The sequence below is a fragment of the Temnothorax longispinosus genome, chromosome 4, assembly GCF_030848805.1.
Source record: "Temnothorax longispinosus isolate EJ_2023e chromosome 4, Tlon_JGU_v1, whole genome shotgun sequence".
Classification (NCBI taxonomy): domain Eukaryota; kingdom Metazoa; phylum Arthropoda; class Insecta; order Hymenoptera; family Formicidae; genus Temnothorax; species Temnothorax longispinosus.
The window spans coordinates 5,066,723-5,088,547 of NC_092361.1; the positions used below are offsets into that span (position 1 = coordinate 5,066,723).

Below are 21,825 nucleotides of genomic sequence, written 5' to 3' on the forward strand. Positions count from 1 at the left end.
GGTCGAAACTTTACTGTAATGCTAGGTCTACAATGCGAGTCATAAAGTCGTGGAGTCGTAAAAATTGACCAATCACAATCGAATTTGAAGAGAATAATCGACTGTGATTGGTCAATTCTTACGACTCACGACTTTACGACTCGCATTGTAGACCTAGCATTACTGTTACGAAAAAGTGTGTGTCCGGGGCTTTATGCGGGGTCTACAATTACTGCGTTCGGCAATACAAATCTGAAGCGTCGGAGTGCTCTTTTACCTCGCAAATCGTTCGGCATTATAGGCAACGATTTGCGAGGTAAAAGAGCACTCCGACGCCTCAGATTTGTATTGCCGAACGCAGTAAATGCGAGTCGTGGATCGTGAGTCGTAGGAAATGGACCAATCACAATCGAATTTGAGGAGAATAATCGACTGTGATTGGTCAATTCTTGCGACTCGCATTGTAGACTTCGCATTACTTTTATGCATTACTTAAAGGCTGAGTTTCCACTGAGCGCGTCACGCGTCGCGTCGTCTGTCGTTAACCAATCTACATCCCGTCACAAATAATGTAATAAAATAATAGCGTTTTCGATTTGCGACTCAAACCGACACGGGTTGCATCATGTATACAGGACTCTAGCATCATTGACGTGGAATACATACATATCTATGTATGTATTCCACGTCCATTGATGCGACCCGAGTCGGGTCGAGTAGTAGTAGTAAATCGAAAACGCCATAAGATGTTTTGATTGGTTGCGATGAATATGAATGACACGACGCGTGACACGCTCAGTGGCAGTCAGTGGAAACTCAGCCTAAAGAGTAGTAAAAAAGTGAAGCAAAGTTAAAGGTTAAGTATATTCAAAGTTGTTTTGATGCTTGACACTTCATTGGAATAAAAGGCCAATAAATATAAACAAAGTACGAATTTGTATCTCGATATATATAAACTGCCATAAATTATTATATTTACATGCATGCACGTTACAATAATAAAACCAGTGTTTATAGAGAAGAGAAAAAGACTCTTGCCCTTTTTACATCAATTGAAACAGGGAATGTCAGCTTATATGCTTATCTTGTAGCCTATCCTTATTACAATATTCTATAGTTCTGTAGTTATCAGTATCGCCAGTATCTTCTAATTTATCGTTATTTCAATAGAGATACGAATGTCGAGCGACATCCGTATTTTATATATATAGTACATATATATTACGAAGATATACAAGTCTACTGAATTTGTTTAAATCATTTTGCTTCTTTTCTAGTAAAATCACGATGGAGATGCAATATACTTTGAGATTAATTACTTTATTACTACTTCTTCACACTGTAAGAGCTGTGACTTTATCCTCGACATCCCCATCTTTCTCTCCAATCGTCATTCAGGCTGATTATGGAATAAATTATACAAAAACCATAAACGCTACGATCGAATATGTGTTTTTGTATCCCACTAGCAATGTAAGTGTCGACACTTATTCATTCGAAAGTATATCTCTTCTCCTTTTGAATAAAATTATATATTTACTTGTATATTTATAGATATCCTTGGAAACCGCAAGAATCAAGATAGAAAGCAACGCAACTCATAGTTTGCCGTTGATAATAGTAGTGCGTCAAACAACTGGTATCCTATCTTGGCAAATACCTTTGCTTGTCAACGGCGTGAACTTAGATACTGTGACATATAACAAGACTAGTCGTACTCTGTGCTCCACCAAGTATTATCGATATGCACAAAACGACGAGGAATATGTTATTGTCGGTATCTCCACAGCCAGTCGCGATAATATCTTCTTTCAAATCAGCGTGGTTGAAATTACAGACTTTTATTTAAAGTATGTATTGTGTCATACAAATGCAAGATTGTTAAGAAACGCATCAAGCATATAGCTCGCTCATACTTTTCGCTTATTTTTGCGTTTGATCCTTCCTAGTTCTGGAACTGAAGTAGAGGTACAGATTTCTCCATCTGAACCTATATATTATGGCTACATCTTTTCAAAACAGGAGAACTCCTCTGTCATTGTTCGCGTCGAATCGGATAATGATGTCTGTATGACCGTGTCCATACAAAATACTTCGGTGAGTAGTGGTGATGTAGTTCTTGATAAAATTCAATACTCATAAATCTCTATTTTTCCTTTCTAATCTCTATTTTTCAGTGTCCTGTATTCGATTTGGAACGAAACATCGAGTTTTCTGGACACTGGCAAACTATGAGTAGAAGAGGAGGTATTACAGTACCGGTAAGTGATGCTATATATAGTGTAATAATCTTAGGAAAATTGATGTATTTTATATGTCCATGTAATGTAACATAAAATTGTTATAATATGTTATTATAATGCAACAGTGTTAACGTTACAATGTACATAAATCGTTTTACAATATATATAAAACTGTTACAATACTTGTTTCAGAGGGAGGCTTATCCATTAGGATTCTTCGTTGTACTTGTCGTCAAAGGGGAGGACACCGATTGCAATGGGTTATCAAGTAGTAATCCTCTTCGTACTAAAAATGTTACGTTAATCGTAAATCCTACTATTACTAAACGGGATTATGTTGTTGCATCGGCATCCGCGGCGGCAATTGTATTAGGTTTTTGTATCTCTTATATAATGGCTGTAATAGTATTCAATATCAGAGAGACCAAGAAACTTGCGACGCAAGAACCGATAAACGAACAAAGCCAAGATGTTAACGAGCACGTACCGAGTCCGTCGACGGTAACTAATTAATATTAACATGATTCGAGCTTCATATACATAGTTATCTGTGTCTTTTGCGTAAGTACGTTTATATAAATGTCAATGTTTATAATATTGAAATGCTTCAGAATAGTCCGAAAAAATGGGATTCTGTAGAAGAAGATTCATCCCTGGATGAGGACGATATAGATCTAATGGAAGATGCTCTCTCCGATAAGGACGTAATACGAACGAAGGTCATCCTCTCGGTTTGCGATCTCGCTCGCAAAGAACCGAGGATATTGCGACATAAATCTCGTTTATACTTATATTATTTGGCAACCGTCGCAATATTCTATACCTTGCCGGTCGTGCAATTGGCGGTGACATATCAGCGTGTACTTCATACAACCGGCAATCAAGATATGTGCTATTACAATTTCTTGTGCGCCCATCCGCTGGGACTACTGTCCGATTTCAATCACGTGTTCTCAAATTTCGGATACGTTATGCTGGGTTTACTGTTCATATTTCTAACTTCCTCTCGAGAGCACCACGAGCCGGATCAGGAGAAAACAAAATGCTATGGCATACCGCAACATTACGGTCTGTTTTATGCAATGGGCACTGCATTAATAATGGAAGGTATATTGTCGGCGAGTTATCACGTGTGCCCTAGCCGTAGTAATTTTCAATTTGGTAAGTGGCATTAATTGCAAAGTATATTTTCTTTAATTTCATATATTCATATAATCAATTTCCAGACACCAGCTTCATGTACGTAATCGCTGTGCTGTGTATGATCAAAATTTATCAAAATCGCCATCCCGATATAAACGCTAGAGCACCGGTAACATTTGGAATGTTGGCTGTTATAATATTCGCAGGACTGATCGGAGTTCTAAATGGTTCTAAGACCTTTCTGATAATATTTTCTATCCTGCATTTACTAATATGCTTCTTTCTGACTGTGCAAATATATTACATGGGACGATGCAAATTCAACAGAAGCGTTTTTAAAAGAGTGATACAGGTATGTAATCTATTTAATATCACACACTGTCGCAAGACATTTGCCATTGGTATCTTGCAGAGATTCAAGCACGAGGCACGCTGCGGCATATGGCATTTACTTCGACCGCTTTATCCCGCAAGATTCATAATGCTCGTATTAGCGAATTTATGTAACGTCGGTCTCGCGGTATTCGGAAATATGTATCAGCAAGGCAACTTCGCTACATTTTTACTGGCTATATTGATGTCCAATTTAATTTTATATACATTCTTTTACATAATGATGAAGGTATGTATATTCTCTCGCTCTCTTCCCTCCTCTCTCTCTTTCGTGACCACGTAAGAAATCAGAAGAATTTTATAATTTTAATTAATACAAAAATCTTGCTTCCAGCTGTGCCATAGGGAACGGATCCTTCCTACACCCGCGATTTATATTTTCCTATCCATGCTATTTTGGGGAGCAGCCTTGTACTTCTTCGTGAATAAAACTATTTCTTGGGCTCTTACACCGGCCCAATCCCGCCTGTACAATAAACCTTGCGCATTATGGAACTTTTTTGATTCCCATGATATCTGGCACTTTCTCTCTGCACTAGCAATGTTCTTTTCATTTATGGTATTACTTACTTTAGATGATGACTTAACAGATGTACATCGGAGTCAAATACCAGTTTTTTAAGGATATTCTTCTACATAGGTTTGAGAATTATGTGAAACTTTACAATTTTTTATGAGGTATTCTCTCGAATGTATACATACATGGTATATAGTTTATATAATATAATAGTAATTTTACAAAAAAAGTTATATCAAATATATAAAAGGCTTGGGAGAGAGAGCGTGTGCGTGTGTATTTCTTGTGATAGAAACGTGCTAGTGAGTATTGTCTGCACCAAAGAATGCGTGTGACGTTCGATTAAACCGAATAAATGTATAGATGCATACAATGTTACAATAAACAAATTTTAATTCCAGTGCTTCGATGGCACTTTTTATGAAGAATGTGATAATGTTTGAAAATAAAAATATATATCTTCCGCGCAAAACGTAGAAAGAAGAAATTAACATAGAGAAAAAACATTTAACGTTATACATAGAATGTATACATTTTTGCATCTGTCGTAAGATAATGTTATTTAAATGCGGCAGTTGCGCGAGCATATTGTTCATCAATGTCAAAGTCTCCTACAATGTTTTCCTTCGAAAAATAAATATACATTTTATATATTTGCGCGCGTACGCGCCCGCGCGTGTGTATATAATTATATACAGAATATCCCCGCACTTTTATTAACGCATGTTCTTTCAGATACACAGTACAGAACGTCCCAAATTGGGGCATATCTTATCACTAATCAAGCATTAATGAAAAACTTGTGAAATGTTGAAAGTTAAAAGATATACCAAGATGACATACTGTTACAAGTCAGATACGAAGGATGTTTTCTAAAAATTCAACGGTCATGATAAAGAAACAGCAATACATCGGCAAGTTCTCCTACGGAAAAATTGTTTTAGAATTTCAAAAAGTTTGTAACTGAAGGAATATGCGATATTTTGGGTATAAATCTCTTTATATTTCCATATACAATTATAATCTATAAGCTCGTCACGAAACAACAGTGACGCACCTTTCTATTTTTTCCTAAATCCATATATTCGAATATGTGAAGCGCTTTGTATCAAAGAGATTATGAGAAAATCGTTTAACAAGTTAATCAGACAATATCCTAAGGTGCGTTCCATTTGGCGCTTACAACGCTCATGAGCTCATTCATCCTTGTTTAACATTTAACAAACAACAAGGATGAAATGATTCTAAGAGTGTTGCGAGCGCCAAGTGGAACACACCCTTGTATTTTTCCAATTTCTTAAATCATCAACTTTAAAATAAAATTTGCTAAATTTTAAACTATCGGGATATACTCCGACCGTTTAAATGTCAAAAGAGAGGTCATGATCGCGGCCAGATTCCAGTCGAAATTTGAAAAAATTAAATCTTACAAAATTCTACTCGAAATATCGCCTGCTCAATTATTAACCCTTAATACCAGAACATATTTAGATTGATATGAATAATTATACATATATCTTTGATGATAAATTGTACTATTGATGCGCATTTAAATATTAACAAGTTGGAATGAATACATAGCATGGAGCGGATACTCTTACGAGAAATGCATTCAGGATGAAACGCTCGAGTCCTTATGGTGTTCCTGCCCCGTAGTCTCTAATTGCGACAAAGTTCTTTGCAACTCCGCTCGTTCGGTCGGCTGCAATCTATGCGCAATTTCCAGCACCGCGTCCAACCTTATTTCCGGACAGATTTCTAAAGCCTCCTTGATACGCGTTACTACCGCGTCTCTCTTCACGCACATTATATTACGCGATACAACACTGTCATCGGTTTTACGTTGCGCTTCCAGCCAACAAGCTGCAGCTTCGTCTTGATCCCACAAATATGACTCCGTTGCTCCCTTGTCCTCGATGAACCAACGTCGAAGCATTGCTTCCACTTGTCTGACGTCGAGACTGGGCTGCGTCGACAAGATCTCGTTTTTAATTTCTTCCTCGGAAAGTCTTCGTCGTAATCGCCAGTAAAACAGCTGGCGTGCCTTTTTCCATGGTATTATCTCGTGAATCGTATTCTTCTCCAACATCCTCTCCGGCGTATCATGCAGATCGGCAAAATGTACGGCGACTTGACGATACATCGGTTCCAAAATCTCCTCGCGTTTGCGAATCTGCGCTTCGATCTCGGTTCGTTCCTCCGCCGTGTTTGCGGTCGACAATTTTTCCTACAAACACACATAGATTACATAAACATATCGGGAGTTTGACGTAAAGAAAGAAGAAATCGCTTACGTACTTTTAATTTCAGTATAACGAGATCGACTCTGTGCATAGTTTTCACAATGTCCTTGGTACGAAATTTGATTTCTACGATAGCGTCGGATTCCAAGATGCCACCTCTACTGGTATTGTCGGCAAACATCTCTATAAAACGAGGATTTATCGTAGTATCAACGACTGCCCAAGCGCCGCCTCTGAGTTCCCCGTTCGGTGGGATATAAACTATTATCGGCCTGCAATATTGCCGCAATCCGTCCACGATGTACGCGCCGAACTTGACGATCTGCTCGTACATGTCTGTAAACGAGAATAACGAAGCGATTAGTGAAATTAGGACAGCGATTAATCGAGCGGCACACTCGATCGAGGAGCTCACCTTTCATGCCGCCGGAAAAGCCTCTCCAATTGGCGAAGATAAATAGCGGCAATTCCTCCTTTCCGAAATCTTGAATAGCTTGGGCGGTTTTGTACGCGCTGTCCGGAAACCAAACTTGTCCCGCTTGAGATATGGTTTTCGCTTCCGAATCTAAATTGGCAGGGTCGGCTGGTAAATGTAGCTCGACGGTCCTCGTTTCGACGGCGATGATGCCGCACGGTATCCCACCGAGCCTAGCTCGCCCCGTTACCACCGTTTGCGCCCATGGCCTCATTATTTCCTGTTCCATCAAACAAAAGCGAATTAACAAATTTGCTATCGTGTTGCTGTAAGAGCGAGAGAAAACAAGAATATAACTCACGTGCCACGAGCCGCGGTCGAAGAAGCCGCTTTCCCAAACGTTCGACTCGGTACAGTTTCTGCCTTCTAGCATCCATCTCGGATCGTAGGCCGCTTTCGTAGGTACGTAAGCGATCTCTCGGTCAATCGGGTCTGTGATGGGTAACAGTATCGGCAACGGGGTGCCTCTATTTTTAGGGAAGTAACTTAGCCACTTTAGTGCGGTCCCCACTCCGTCCAAGTCTCGAGCGTCGGTCGCATGAGACACCCCATTGTTGTGCATAATCTGCGTACCGCCCAGCTGATTATTGCTGGCGTAAACCTCGCGACCCAGCACGGCGTTCAATGCTCTGTAACCAGTTAGAATAATGTGCGAATTTTCGATCTGGATTACCCTTTGGCCGAGACGCAGCAGATAGGCGCCGATACCGATCGCACGGCACGACACTATAGAGATCGTGATCGTCTCCTCGTAGGCTCTCGATGTCTCCCCCGCGATTAGACCGGCGTACTTCAAATTCTCGACTCCCAGGCCATCGTCCTTGCCGATGATGTCCGTGATTTTATAACGTGACTCTCCCGCGGGATCCTCAATCAGCGAGGCTTTCACCGAATTGAGGGGCGCCAAGCGCGCGTAATCGTCCGGTGTGAGATATATGTATCTGAAACCCTTCTCCGGCTCGTTCTCGTCCTCCCACGCAATCCTGAAAAGAGCTTTTACCTCCTCGGCCAGGCCAATACGTGCTCCAGAGTTGGCGCTAAAGTATATGCGCGGACACCCGAGCTGTCTCGCTCTCTCGGAAGCTCTGTAAAACACCAGATCCTCGCGCGTCCCGAATGAGCCTATCAAGTACGTTAAATCGTTAGAGATGAGTATAATGTCCCTGCCAAATGGATATTCCGGGGTATACAGAGTCAACCGCCACGCGATCATGCCGACATCGTTCTCGCCCGGCAGTCGCTTCTGTTCAACCAGCTGTTCTCCTTCCAACACCAACTCCACGACATCCATCACCGGATTAGGAATCGTAATCGGACTTTGACCTTCGCTCGGTGGCCTCTCCTCAATGTACCTCTGCCACAGCTTCTCGAGTTGCTGCCGGAACATGTCCGGCAAGTCATAAGCGTACGTCGTACCGGCGCTCTGCGCCTGGAATCTCTTCGCTTGGAGATAATCTTTGGTCAGATACGGCGTGGAGATCGGTAAGCCGTGCATAGGACCCGGCCTCCAATTGGTCGCATTGGCCGCCGTAGGCGAATAAGATTCGAAGCGAATGATACCCGTCTTGGAATCGGTGGCTTCCGTGTAAAGGTGCAGGTCGATGCTGTAGCCACTGTCATTGGCGATACACAGACGCACAGTGGAGGTCGGTTTCCCCGGTGCGGGCCGTATGGTCATCTTTATCTCCGCTTGTCGAACGTGCAACTTCCATAATCTCGGCCCGTATCGCAGCACCATGCTCGTCACGCTTTCCTCTATTCTGCTGGGATCCATAATGACCGTGGGTATAAAGTTCAAGAAGATGTGATTGCACTCGGTGCGCTTAGCGAGAGGATGCGAGAACGCAACCTCCAGCTCGTCCATGGCCTCGAGCAAGACGCGCTCGCCCTCGTTGTGAAGATAATCGAAGCTAGCTTCCTTGGTGATCAGATCAGAATGTCGTATGATCGAGCGAATGAAGAAACGATAATCCGTAACTTGCTGGCCCTTGGCGACCTTGGCTTGTCCGAGATACAGGTGCATCTTCTGATTGGACGTCGGAAGTGCTTCAAGATCGTAAGTTCGCATGCGATTCAATTCCAATTGGAAAGCGCAGCCAGGCTCGAGGTGACGGTAGATTCTGTCCTCGACGAAGCCCTCTCGCTGACGGAAGGTAAAGAACTTGGGAAACTGTCGCCTCGTGAGCGCGGCGAACGTAACTCTTCGGATGCCGCGGGATATCAGCTCGTCCTTGTTATTCGCGCACCAATCTCCAAACATCCTGGCCATGGTGGCGTCGTCCTCGGTGCCGTTCTCTTTAACCGCGATGCTCAATATGTGAACCGGCTCGGCGAATTTGTCGTTGATAGTCGCCGCTGTCGCTGCAGTTGCCGTCTCAGCCGCGCTCAAGGAGACGTTGATTGACGTACTGTGCCGTGATTCGCTACCGACAGCATCCACTGCCTCCAACAGTTTCGCGGACATTACCGGTGTGGGACTCGACAGATCCTCCAGCAAGTCCAAAATCTCGTCCGCGTACTGGCTGAACTGATCGAGATCCTCAAAAGCCGCCATCGCGCCGGCTCTGTGATCTACCAGAGACTGATTCTGACGATTAGGGTGATTACTGGGTAAAACAAATTGGAAATACACTAATGGGATTTCGCCGGACAGCTCCAAGTGTTGCAAACATGTCAGTTCATAACTGATGTAAGCTCGTCGCACGTAGACTTCTAAGGCTGCGTTGCACACCACACGATTGTTATGATAGAAGAAATCATGAAGTATGTCGAAGATGGACGTTTCCGAGAGAATGAGTTTCTGCAAATTTTCCGGATGGAAGTCGTGCCCGTACATATCAACCGCAGAAAGGAATATAGATTCCATCTGATTATGCCTGAGCTCGTATGCAGGCTGATGGGCGGCGATTAATACCTGCCTGGCTCTCAACGCAACGCGGCTGTGCTCCGTGCGATTCAGACTGGTTAATTCCGTCAACGTGCTCGACAGCTCGTCCGTAAGACCAGGTTCGTTAGCCCATAAATGATCAATCAGCATAGTGACTAGTACGTTCTTCTTTGTCACTTGATTATGACTGAAGATCATCCCGGTCACTGTAGCTACGTCATCCTTGTACTTCTCTATCAGCGCGGAAACGCACTTGTCATAGTGACCTTGTTGGAATTGGCTCTCGACTGTGTAATATTGCCGGAGAAGTTCGTGCACGGCGGTCTTCATTCGGCCGCGTATACCGTTCCGGTATCTTTGTACTAATTGCACGATGGCTTGAGTGGTCATGAAGAACACGTCTCGCTCGGCTCTCTTCGATAAGGTCGCCGCGTGTCCATCGATTACGGCGGCAATCTGCTGACTGGGAAATTGAGCTAAAATTGACGTGATGTTTCGCTCGTACAGAGACATCAATTTGCGAATCTTTTTCTCCACTGAGACGGGGATCCGGCCGGATATCGTTGCGATCACCTCCTGCAGTTCCAACAACGGCAAATTAGGATCGCGTAATGAAAACATGAACTTTTCGATTCGCTCACGTAGACGCGGCAAATGGTACGGATCGGGCAGGCAGTAACCAGCCAATGTATTTTCCAAAGCGTTTCGATACATGGCATGAAGATGATTCAGTTTGTCCGGTACAGTCGATCCCGCTGCTGTCCTGAATTGTCCCGTATATTCTTGCGCTTTTGTCACCAATGACGGATCATCCAGCTCAAGATGCGCGATCAATGTACCGGCTTCTAATATAGCGCCAGGTCTCTTCACATAAAACACGCTTCCCGCCTCGCTGGCGGTAACGGTCATGACCATCTTCATTACCTCGATTTCGGCGTACGCTTGACCGGCGCCAACGTGGCCGCCATCCTCGACCAAGAAATTGATCAACTTGCCGGCCGACGGTGATCTCAGTAAAGATGGATCATTGTCCTTTTCGAAAATGCACGTCTGATTTCCAATAATAATCCTATAACGATCCACCTCTTCACGCATATAAGTCGTAAAACTGGCACCGTCCAGCGAAAGCAGCAATCCTCCGTCCGACATTCGATGGATTTCGATCTCTTTGTAAGAACCGTTCATCACGAGAAAGTAAGTATTGGGACCGGATTTGGCAGCCTGTACTTTATATTTGTATCCATCGTTAATAAGCTCTACCTGCAAGACATAATATAGTGACAGAAAACGAAAATAAAATGAAAGTACATAGTCCATAACGTATAAAATCAATTCCAAAATAGTTCGAAAAATGCATTTTGCGCGATAGGTATTACTCGAACAACATGGAACAGAAACTTACGTCAACAACGTTATCTAAATCGTTGCTGGCTTGTATCTGGCCTTTCTCCAAGGCAGTTTGAAAGCCAGCAAAAGCGGCTGTAATCGTTCTATCAGCGATATGAAGCGCTCCGCAGGTAACAGCCAATAAGATGTCTGGTTTGTCGCTTCGGACACGTTCAGAGATCAGCAAATCGAGCCAAGCGGTATCTATATTATTTTGTTGAAAGGATTCGGTCTCCAGCAAAGTGATAAGATACTCGACCGTCGTCCTAAAATCGCCTCTGATGCTCAATTCTTTTAGGGCTACGACTAAATTCTCTCTAGCTTGATTACGGTCTTCACCCCAAGAGAAGCAATGGCCAAATTGAGAGTCCGCGAACTCGTGGAGTCCCCCCGAAGCTCCAACTGAGAAATAGCCCCATACATTTTTGGATGATCGAAAATTCAACTCCTGCACCGTGCCGGAACTCGGTTTGAAGCCTAAAATCCAAGCAAATTATATAATTTGTATACAAGATTAAAGCTTTTGCGGTAGAAAGTAATCTCACCTTCGTCAGGATTTTCGCTAGTAATTCTAGCTGCGATAACGTGACCCCACGGTTGAGGTTTATGACGTGGTTGGTCAAAATCGATCGGGTTATCGCCCCAGGGGCTTTCACCGTACAAAAGACGTATATCTTTGATGTGATGCAATGGTAAACCCATGGCTATCTGTAGTTGGGCGGCCGGTAGATTTACATCCGATACCATCTCGGTACAAGGATGTTCCACTTGAAGACGAGGATTCAACTCCAAGAAAAAATACCTCCCCGCTGTATCGTACAGATACTCAACGGTACCTGCGCTAACGTATCCCACCATTTTTGCTAATCTCACAGCGGCCTGTCATTTGATAGTAGACAATTAATAGCGCAGTCAATAACAACGTTGTCAAAAATATAATTACTGTGATATTTACTTTTTCCATCTCTTCGAAAACCTCTGGTTTGGCGATCACGGCAGGTGCCTCCTCGATAATTTTTTGATGTCTCCTCTGGATAGAGCAGTCACGTCCGAACAATGATATTGCGTTACCATAAATGTCGGCCAGTAATTGCACTTCCAAGTGACGAGCGCATTTAGCCAGTTTCATAATGAATATTGGTGAGCCAGGTATTTCGATCTGTACTTGCCTAAACGTTAGAAATCCTTGCGATGAAAATGGTTTACACAGTGCAGTGCAATAGTTTATACAATTAAAGTCCTCTTTTTGGGGCGGAACTTTGGGTCTTACCTAAACAAAGCGGGTAATTCCTCAGCGTTTTCAACCTTCCTAATTCCTTTACCTCCACCACCTTCGCTCGCCTTTACCATAACCGGGAAGCCGATCTTGTTAGCCGCTGCCAGACATTCCTCCACGGTGGCAACGCATCCCTTTTTAAAAAGTTCCGATGATATCTTGATTTTTTTCCCACTGTATTGCGCTGTCAATTCCGATCCTGACCAGGGAAGCGTTGGGACATCCGCGGTTTGAGCGACTATGCTCGATGCGATCTTATCACCTAGAGCCCACATGGCTTTCTCGGACGGTCCTGCCGAAGAATTTAGGAACATGAGAATGTAAGAGCGCATCGACATGAAAGTATGCAAATTTATGAATATTAAAATCCCGCAAAAAGCTGTTGTCACGATCATTTTATTGATTCTTATCGGCAAAATAACAGCTGGAGAAACACAAATTATACTTTTTATTTATACCAATAAAACAGATGTTATTTTTGTGGAGTAGCTCCGGAAGTTTAGGATTTTCCGAAGCATGGCCCCATCCGGCCCAAACTGCTTGGACTTGAGTACGTATCGCGATATCGACGATCAGTTCCACATTAGCGTAATTGTTGTTGTTGCTCCCACCCGGTACAGGCACGTATTGATCTGCCATTTTGATGTATTCCGCGTTCGCCTTCAAATCTTCCGGCGTGACCATCACCACAAAACGCACAGCTCTCTCGTTTTTAAACATCTCGTATGACCAGCGTCGAATCGATCGCATACATTTAACTGCCGCGATACCATTGTTGGCGATCAGCACCTACAAAACGACGGTCTGTAATGTAAAGATCCGTAGCAATGTCAACCTTTTCTCGCTCCGGGCGTTTGAAGCAAACGCTTACCTTGTTGATAACTCTGGTGCCTCCGAAACGATGGACAAACTCTTCGGGAGTCGCAACGGTAAAGTCCTTCTCAAGAAGCCGATTTTGCGCTTGGATCATCACCGTACCCTGCGACATGCTGGGCCTATCAAAACATGTACACGTTCATGAGTAGGTATTCATTGTCCCTAACAGCACGATATATTGCAGCAATATTGTCATATTGCACTTGCAGTGCAATAGTGCTGATACGTTGCAACAATATTGGAATGTAATATTATGTCAGTCTTGCAGTAATATTGCTGCAAGGTGGCATTGCAACATATTAAGGCATCATATATATTCGATAAATTAAGAAATAAATTAGCTTATTGTTGAATGTAATAAAAATAATGATTTATTTAGATTTACTTTAAATGTATGAAGTTTCTTAATGGGAAACTATCCACATTCGATGAACTAAGAAATAAATTAACTTAGTTATAATCATTATAATAAAGATAATGATTTATTTTGATCAGCTTTTAATATATAAAGTTCCTTAATAAAAATATAGGCATTTGGTGAATTAAGAAATAAATTAGCTCAGAGATATGGAGGGGTAAAAGCCATAATGGTGTAAGTCAAATTTTTTAAAATAACTCGTGTGCATAGATGCAATTTATATTGTATATATTGCATCTATGCACACAAGTCAATATCTTGAAAAATTTGACTTCACCACTATGGCTTTTACCCCTCTATATAATATTTGTCCAATGTAGTGCCACAACATTGCTATAATATTGCAGCAATATTACGCGGAGATAGATATATTGCTGCAATATTGCAATCTTGCCGTGCAATACTGCTGCAATATATTGTGGTGTTAGAGGTATATTATCATACTCGATGATACATATTTTAAAATCCCGTAAACTACGTTCCGCATACATCTGCATAAATATTGGCCAGTGATGTACTTCGTTCATTACGAGCAAAAACATCTCACATCATCAACCCGCCCGTAAGAAATACGAAACGTACAAAAAAATAAAAGTGTTTGAGCCTCAAATAGTTCGCGCGATACAGTACTTTCCGTCATAATATTATAATAATTTGAGGCTTTCAATTTATTTCATTTTTCTTATCTACTACTTAATCTCGCAATCTCCTACTTAAAATTCCATAATTTCGAAGCTTATTTAACATTCATTGCTGAATAATACATCTGTCTGATATCCAAAGAGAAAAAATGCATTCATTCAAGGCTGCATTCCGATATTCACTGTCAGTACTGCAAATCTATATTTTACGTCACGTATACTATAGATTTTCAGTACTAAAAGTTGCTGACAGTGAATATCGGAATGCAGCCTCAATATTAAAGTAATAATAATAATAATAATAGCATATATATTTCTCTCTTTTTGAGAGAAATTTGTGATCGAAACTTTCCTGACATTTATGATTATTCTAATTATTTCAGTTAATTGGAGATTGAGACTTTCTGATCATTTTCTTATGTCAATTAAAATTTCCTTCTTTCTTTCTCAAGGCTCGCTTGACGCGCGTAGTTGGCGATGTAACGTTTTGAGCATGGATTATACAAGGTGTCTATATACATATATTCGCAAAATAAAATTTACATTAATCTGGATGGATTTTTTGTTCGCGTCTCGTCCGTATTCTTCTCTTCGGTATCGCTGATTCTCGCCATGCTCGTTTTGGAGACATGAGTCGACAGACTATCTGAGCTCTTCCAGTTTAAATCCCTCTCTGTATTTTCCGTCAAGATAAATCTCTTTATCCACCTCATCATGCAATTCCCGGATGAATGGCCGAAATGTTTGCAAACTCCAGAATAGCAAAAACAAATAAATAATGCGCGCAATTGCGAAAGCCTGCAGGATAAAAATTGAATAGCTCCCACGCTATAACGCTTCGCCTCGTTTAAACAATGCGAAAGATGTTATCGATAATTTTGAGATGCACAGATAATCCTGTAAATCAAGGTCAGCGTTACCACGTCTGCATATCGTCATAAAACACCATAGCTCGTCATTTTCATCGTTGCGTGTACGCATTTGCATGTACGCAACGAAAGCACTCAAATGCAAAAGAAGAGAGAGATATAAAATCCTTTGAAAATATAGAAGATAATCATAATAAAAAAGATGATAAGATAAATGTAAGAAATAAATAAGTTGTCTTGTTTCGACAGCTATGAGATATTCGCGAGGCTGGATAACGAGCGAAATGCAAGATCTTTTCTCTCAAATAGCATTGCAACGACCACTCGAAGAAGATAATTTCTAAAAATATGATTTTCAAAAATGAGCGTCGGGGAATATTAATTTCACGACGTCATTCGTGTCATTATAAATCTAAATTATGAAGAATATTTTTGAGTTACAACACATGCAACAGGCTGTTTTGCATAGCAGAATTTGGGTTTCCTATGAAAAATTAAACGTATAACTTATCGTGACGTTTCGACTATCTCGTCAGCAGTCAAGCAAGTTTCTTACCGATTATCCACACGGCTTTCCTTCCTCGATACACGCGAATCCCCTTATACCTTTTTTTTTACATGCACGCTCGAGAAGAGAAAGAAGCACGTACAGGACCTTTCTAATTTTTTAATAATCTTGTATATTTATAATTAAAAACTCAATAATTTAATAATGTTTTAACGAGTAATATTGTGACATTCTTACGGCAAATTGGAAAACAAAAAGATAGTAACAATCCTGGTGAAACAATTTTTCATATTTTCTCAGAAATTTTGTAAGAATTGAGATTTATAAAAAATTTAAAAAAATATATATATAAATTCTTAGATATTTTCCAAAATAATTGGATGAAGATTTTCAGAATATTTCAGTATCCGTTTGTATAAAAATGTCTGATAAATTGCACAGATTTTCACATATTTATTCAGATTTTTACAAAAATATATTTGGTAGGAAAAATCTGAAATATTTTATTATTATTTTGTAAATGTTTTGTTCCGAATTTTTCTGAAAAACGTTCCAATTCGTATAAAAAATCTGAAAAATTTTGAACATTCTGAGAAAATCTGAAAATTTTTATAGAAATTCTAATTAATTAATAATAGGTATGAAAAATTCTGAGACATCTTTCCACCAGGAAAAAAGTCGAGCGGTTCTCTATTTTTTAAATAATTGATTCCATTACTCTGTCATTGTGTAACATGTTTCACTCATAAGGTCTACTCTTTTCAGCTGAACTTCTTGCACGGTTCGTCTTTTCTCTTTGTCTCTCCAACATGAAAAGAAAAAGAGGAAAGATAAACCGTGCTTTAGTTCAGCTGAAAAGAACAGGCCTATTGCCTATTGTCACTCACTTCCCCTGACTATCCAAATATCTTCGTTTTCTACAACATGGAAATGAGTGTGGAAAAAAACTAGTTGATTCGAAAAGACGTCAATAAAAATTTTTAGTCAAAACTTTCACAATTCTAAGACCATCAATATTTTTGCTAAACGAAACAATACGATTCTTCTCGCATAAATTAATTCTTCTTCGACTATTGTTATAAAGCGTCAAGACAAGGTCAAAACATCAATCGCTTTGAAACAGGATGTTTCATATCTTATTCTAACATATATAGTTTGATATGAAAATATGATGCATCTACTTTGCATTCACTTTGCGACACGATCTCACTTCGATATTGTTATCAAAATAATAATAATATCACTCTAATATCGGCACGAAGAGGATTATAAAATTATATTTATATGATATATTGATATCGTTGTATCTTGTATCGATCACGTGATCAACGTGCGACATTTCAGAATCTGCTTATCAAGCTCATTCACGTATCGAGCAAAAAGCAGTCGTCATCAATTACAATGTTAAAGGAATTTTGAGGCCTTTAACCTTTTCGCAGATTGGCTTCATTATTTTTTCCCCATGCGATCGCGTCTTTGAATATTATATTAGAATTTAAATTTATTCAGATTTTTATAAAAATATATCGGTTATAGGAAAAATCTGAAATATTTTATTATTATTTTGTGAGTGTTTTGTTCCGAGTTTTTCTGAAAAACGTTCTAATTCGTATAAAAAATCTGAAAAATATAAATAATATAAATATATAAAAATATAAATATATAAAAATTTTTGAACCTACGCGAATTACGACACGCTCTAAAATTGAAACGACGTGAAAACATATTACATAATCGTCTCTCCGTCCAATGTCATATATCACATATCGTCGCGCGTAAAGACGGTAGCTTCTAGCTTCTCATTCGGTCTTTTAACTCTTGAAGGAAGGATCGTACGACCACATCGAAGATTACGCGATAACGTCCTATTTACGTATACCGTATTTGTAACTCGTAATGTTATAACTCGTGAGCGAAGAAAGTGTAGTGTTGTGTATGTGTGTGTGTGTGTGCGCGTAGAATAAAAAAAAAATAGGAAAAAGATACCAGTTTTGCATTATCGGGTCTTTAAAAGTATCTTGTTAGCCGCGATAACCGCGTAAGGTCGAATTCGTGTCGTTTGCAATGCTTATTTAATACATGGTAGAGAACCCAATCGGTCCGACGTGCGTGGATGTTCACGATTTATCTAAAACCCAAATATTTTAAGACCGTGCATTCTGAAAAACCACGTTTTTTTTTTTTTTGCAGAATGCGGCGGTCGTATTTAATTGCGCGGAGGCGACTCTTTGAATATTCAAACGTTGAACGTTCATTGTCGCGCGGTGACAGAGGTGAAAAAGGTTACGAAGATACATATCGCGTCGTTCCCTTTCCTTCCCTAGCTTTCTCGTAGGTGCGCAAGTTGACGAATTTTCCGCCGTCTCATCCTTATTCACACTCTCGAGACTCGCGCGGACGGCGAACGACGCGGGTAGCGGGTAGCCGCCCCGACGCCGGGCGACTCGTTCGAGATAACCGATAACAGGCTCCCTTTCATCCGCAGGGGCATCTGAATCGGGATCTGCTTTTGCTCGTTACTGACAACGGGAGAAGAAGAAAAAAGAAACAAAAATCACCTGAGCCGCCTACGGCGTTCGACCAGTCCTTCCGCGACATTTGTCTGCAAATTGCCGCTATCGCTGCTCTCGTTCGGGAAGCTATCCTCGATCTCCAGCACCTCGCTAGGATCGGGATCGCGATTAGGATCGGGCTCATGCTCGGGCTCCCCGACGACAAAGCTCACCGGTGTCTCCGACATCACTTTCGCGCGAGCGGACTTGGTACAGGAATTGACACAGTGGACAGTCTCCTCCCTGGATCCTGCCGCCGTACCGGAAGACTCCGACGCGCGCTCGACGTTACCTTCAAAAACACATTCGCGCGTGTGTATACATGTTCCTTTCGGAAGCGGGAACGATCGTTTCGAGGAGAATGATGCGATTTGAATCACGGCGATCTCCCTCGGAAGGTCCGGGCGTTAAGGACGCCTCGAAAAGCTTATTGCTACTCACCAGGAGAATCGCGCAGAAACGTAGAGCCCCTCGGCAGGTAGGCGACGCGAGGAAATCGCTCCCTTCGCGCGCTCCAAAAAGAGGAGGAAGAGGAAAGAAGAGAAGAGAGAGCACCCACCGTGGATACCGTGATCGTTTCGAGGGATGAGAGACGCACAGGTGCGTAAACACGGTGCGTGCGTATACGATAGAAATTATGGGGAAAGTACCGTACAGGGTGTCCAGAAGACGGCGTAGCATACCACGTTTACGTTCTCCACCTTGGCATCTCCTCCTCCCCTATGTCGAGTGGCATGTATATAACGAGATCGAGAAGAACCGGCGCCGCGTGGAGGAATCGCGGGCTGACAGGGTACTGAGGAGTACGACCACGACGTCGACGACGACGACGACGACGACGACAATTCCCACCGGATTGCGCGCGCTGCACTGACTCGCCGAGAGATCCAGGCGGAACAAGTTGTCCGCGGCGCGGGGCGACGGCGACATACGTGTCTCGCATGGGCCGAGCACGACCGAAGCTCGCTCGCGGGTTCAAGGGTCGTCGCTAAACGTCGCCGCGGTCATGCGGCAATCACGTCGATCATCCGGGATCGCGCCTCCGCAGTTATTCCCCGTGGAGCTTTCGCGCGTCAATGCCATCAGAACTTTAGCTTGCATGTATCTTCAACCCTTTTCGATCCTCGAGATCTCCGAGCTTTCTTTCCCTTTCTCTTCGACCGCCTCTCAAGTCTCCAGTCACTCATCTAATCGCTCTCGTCGAATCATATTTTGTTTTTCTTTTGTGCATTAGCAAGGCGAATTTGCGACAGCCGGAAAGTACGGCGCTCGCTCATTATTTACACGCGTGCGAGGTTGAGACGCGCGCGCTTTTGTTTACATCGCTGCCAAGGACCGCAAACACGCGCGTCATCAGCAAGGAGTATTTGCATACGGAGCGCAGACAACCATCAACGACTCCTCGAGCGGCCGATCTCGCGAATGAATGACCTGCGGAAGTGAAATGAAAGTCGACGCCGCGTGTACAAAGTTCTTACGAGCGCGTAAAAACTTCTAATATCGATTACGCAACCAGACAATAAGAACCACAGACTCTTCGGGATTTCCGAGGGTCGCCTCGGCGTGAAAAGAACCGCGAAAGATCACGCTTATCGTTCAACAACGGAATTAACAGGACGTTTGAGATCCCATGAGCGACCAACACTTTTTGCGTTAACGCGGAGAATTACAGGAGCGGGATCAAGCACGGCGGCGTTCGACTCGACATTCATATCGGTCCTTTTTTTCTCGCCTTCCTTTTTTTTCTTATCGAGAGAACCTACGGCGTCTCTTTCAAATTCGCATTTCGAATCACGGACTATCGCGGACGATCCGTGGCTCTCGCGTGGTTCATTGTTCATTCTGTAGATTTTCACGTGAGATTGTCAAAAAATTAGGAGGAGGCGGCGATTGGCCGAGCCGAGTGTCAGGCGACGCACGAGCGGCGCCGATTGGCTCACGCGCGCGGCGTGACACGGCACGGCACGGCGCGGAGCGGAGCGGAGCGTTTCCACGCCGTCCGCGGACGCGGTCCCCGTCCCTGCCCGTCCCGTCCCATCGTGGCTACCGCTCGAGCGTGGTCAACGCGCGAGAACCGCGACATTTTCGAGAGGGGTCGCGTGTCGATCGCCCCCCCCGATTTGACCCAGGGCATGCCGAAGCGCCCGGCACGCGCAAAAACAAACAGAAAGACGACGTCGACTCACCGGTGACGAATCTTGCGCGCCGGGCCGACGACCCGCTGCTTCTCCTGGAGGTTAGGTTCGTCCACTCGTTCTCGTTCTGTCATTCGAGCCGAGTCGGCGGTTCCGCGCGGGGGTCAAGACTCCGGGTGGACGGGCGTCCACCGTGCTCTGCTTCGACGTCTCACCTGACGCAGCGAGCGTCGTAATCGGTTCGGGACGAGCCGAGTCACCGTCACCGCGTGACCATGTATATCTCTCTGTGGGAAATTTTTTTGCCCTTCCACACGGACGAACCGCTACTGGATCGGGCGTAGCGAAATGTAAAAAAAGGGAAAGACAAAAAAAGTACATCGACGTGCCACTGTCATCGCCCGCGCTCGTCCTTACCCATTCTTACCGCGCGAGAGAAATGCTGGCCAGTGGCCACACACGCACACACACTTTCAGGAAGACGTAACAGTAAGCTTTTGACTAATCGCGTTGCTCGATTCGGTAGTATGTAACCGAATTGAGTAACGCGATTGGTTGAAACCTTATGGCCTCGACAACCAGCGCGATAAGGGCTGTGTTCCGTTATTCACTCTGCCAGTACCGCTAGTACTGAAAATCTATAGTGTATGTGACGTAAACCATAGATTTTTAGTACTGGCAGTGAATAATATCGGAACCGGAGCCTACATCGTCCGTGACGTGCGATATCCAATGAGCGTGCTGCGATGAGTGGAAAAGCTGTATTGTACAAGAATGCTTTTCAGTTAACGACACAAGTGTCAGGCTGAGTTTCCACTGTGCGCGTCACGCGTCGCGTCATCTGTTATTAAGCAATCTAAACATCCCATTACATATGATGTAATAAAATAGGATGTTTTGATTGGTCGCGACGGATGACGTGACGCGTGACGCGCTCAGTGGAAACTCAGCCTCACTTTACCTTTGTTGTTCACTATGTTGAAAAAGGACAGAAAGACGCTTGTGTCGATTTGAGTCGCTAAATGAAAAGCACCCAATGCGAGTTGTGAATCATAAGAGATTGACCAATCACAGTCGATCATTTTCCTCAAATTTAACTGTAAAAACAGGGCACACACACTTTTCGTAGAACGTAACAGTAAGGTTTCGACCACGCGCGTTGCTCAATTCTTACGTCTACGGTTACAGACGGCCGAATCGAGCAACGCGCGTGGTCGAAACTTTACTGTTACGAAAGAGTGTGTCCAGGCCCTAACTGGTCAATTTCTTACGACTTAAGGCCTT

The 21,825-nt window shown here is 42.8% G+C and overlaps 2 protein-coding genes across 8 annotated transcripts; one reads left to right on the forward strand and one right to left on the reverse strand.

Moving 5' to 3' along the window:
* Positions 1-699: 699 nt before the first annotated feature.
* Positions 700-4,928, forward strand: LOC139812148 (SID1 transmembrane family member 1). Of its 3 annotated transcripts, XM_071776780.1 has the most exons (10): positions 756-906; positions 1,257-1,452; positions 1,534-1,829; positions 1,929-2,076; positions 2,157-2,240; positions 2,415-2,723; positions 2,834-3,383; positions 3,449-3,717; positions 3,778-3,987; positions 4,093-4,928. In XM_071776780.1, exons 2-10 carry the CDS (start codon positions 1,267-1,269, stop codon positions 4,378-4,380), a joined length of 2,340 nt encoding a protein of 779 aa, XP_071632881.1. In that variant the 5' UTR covers positions 756-906; positions 1,257-1,266; the 3' UTR covers positions 4,381-4,928. The 3 variants fall into 3 exon arrangements, with proteins under 3 accessions (XP_071632880.1, XP_071632881.1, XP_071632879.1); XM_071776779.1 differs by having other exon boundaries at positions 700-835; positions 3,449-3,987; XM_071776778.1 differs by having other exon boundaries at positions 3,449-3,987.
* Positions 2,258-21,349, reverse strand: Acc (acetyl-CoA carboxylase). Of its 5 annotated transcripts, none has more exons than XM_071776772.1 (12): positions 20,593-21,348; positions 18,413-18,698; positions 13,414-13,537; positions 13,001-13,331; positions 12,537-12,834; positions 12,222-12,435; positions 11,812-12,145; positions 11,283-11,743; positions 7,295-11,140; positions 6,934-7,213; positions 6,574-6,854; positions 2,258-6,502 (listed from the first exon to the last, which is right to left on the reverse strand). In XM_071776772.1, exons 2-12 carry the CDS (start codon positions 18,592-18,594, stop codon positions 5,888-5,890), a joined length of 6,966 nt encoding a protein of 2,321 aa, XP_071632873.1. In that variant the 5' UTR covers positions 18,595-18,698; positions 20,593-21,348; the 3' UTR covers positions 2,258-5,887. The 5 variants fall into 5 exon arrangements, with proteins under 5 accessions (XP_071632873.1, XP_071632871.1, XP_071632872.1 ...); XM_071776770.1 differs by lacking the exon at positions 20,593-21,348 and adding an exon at positions 19,057-19,324; XM_071776771.1 differs by lacking the exon at positions 20,593-21,348 and adding an exon at positions 18,848-19,324.
* Between the last annotated feature and the right edge of the window lie 476 nt (positions 21,350-21,825).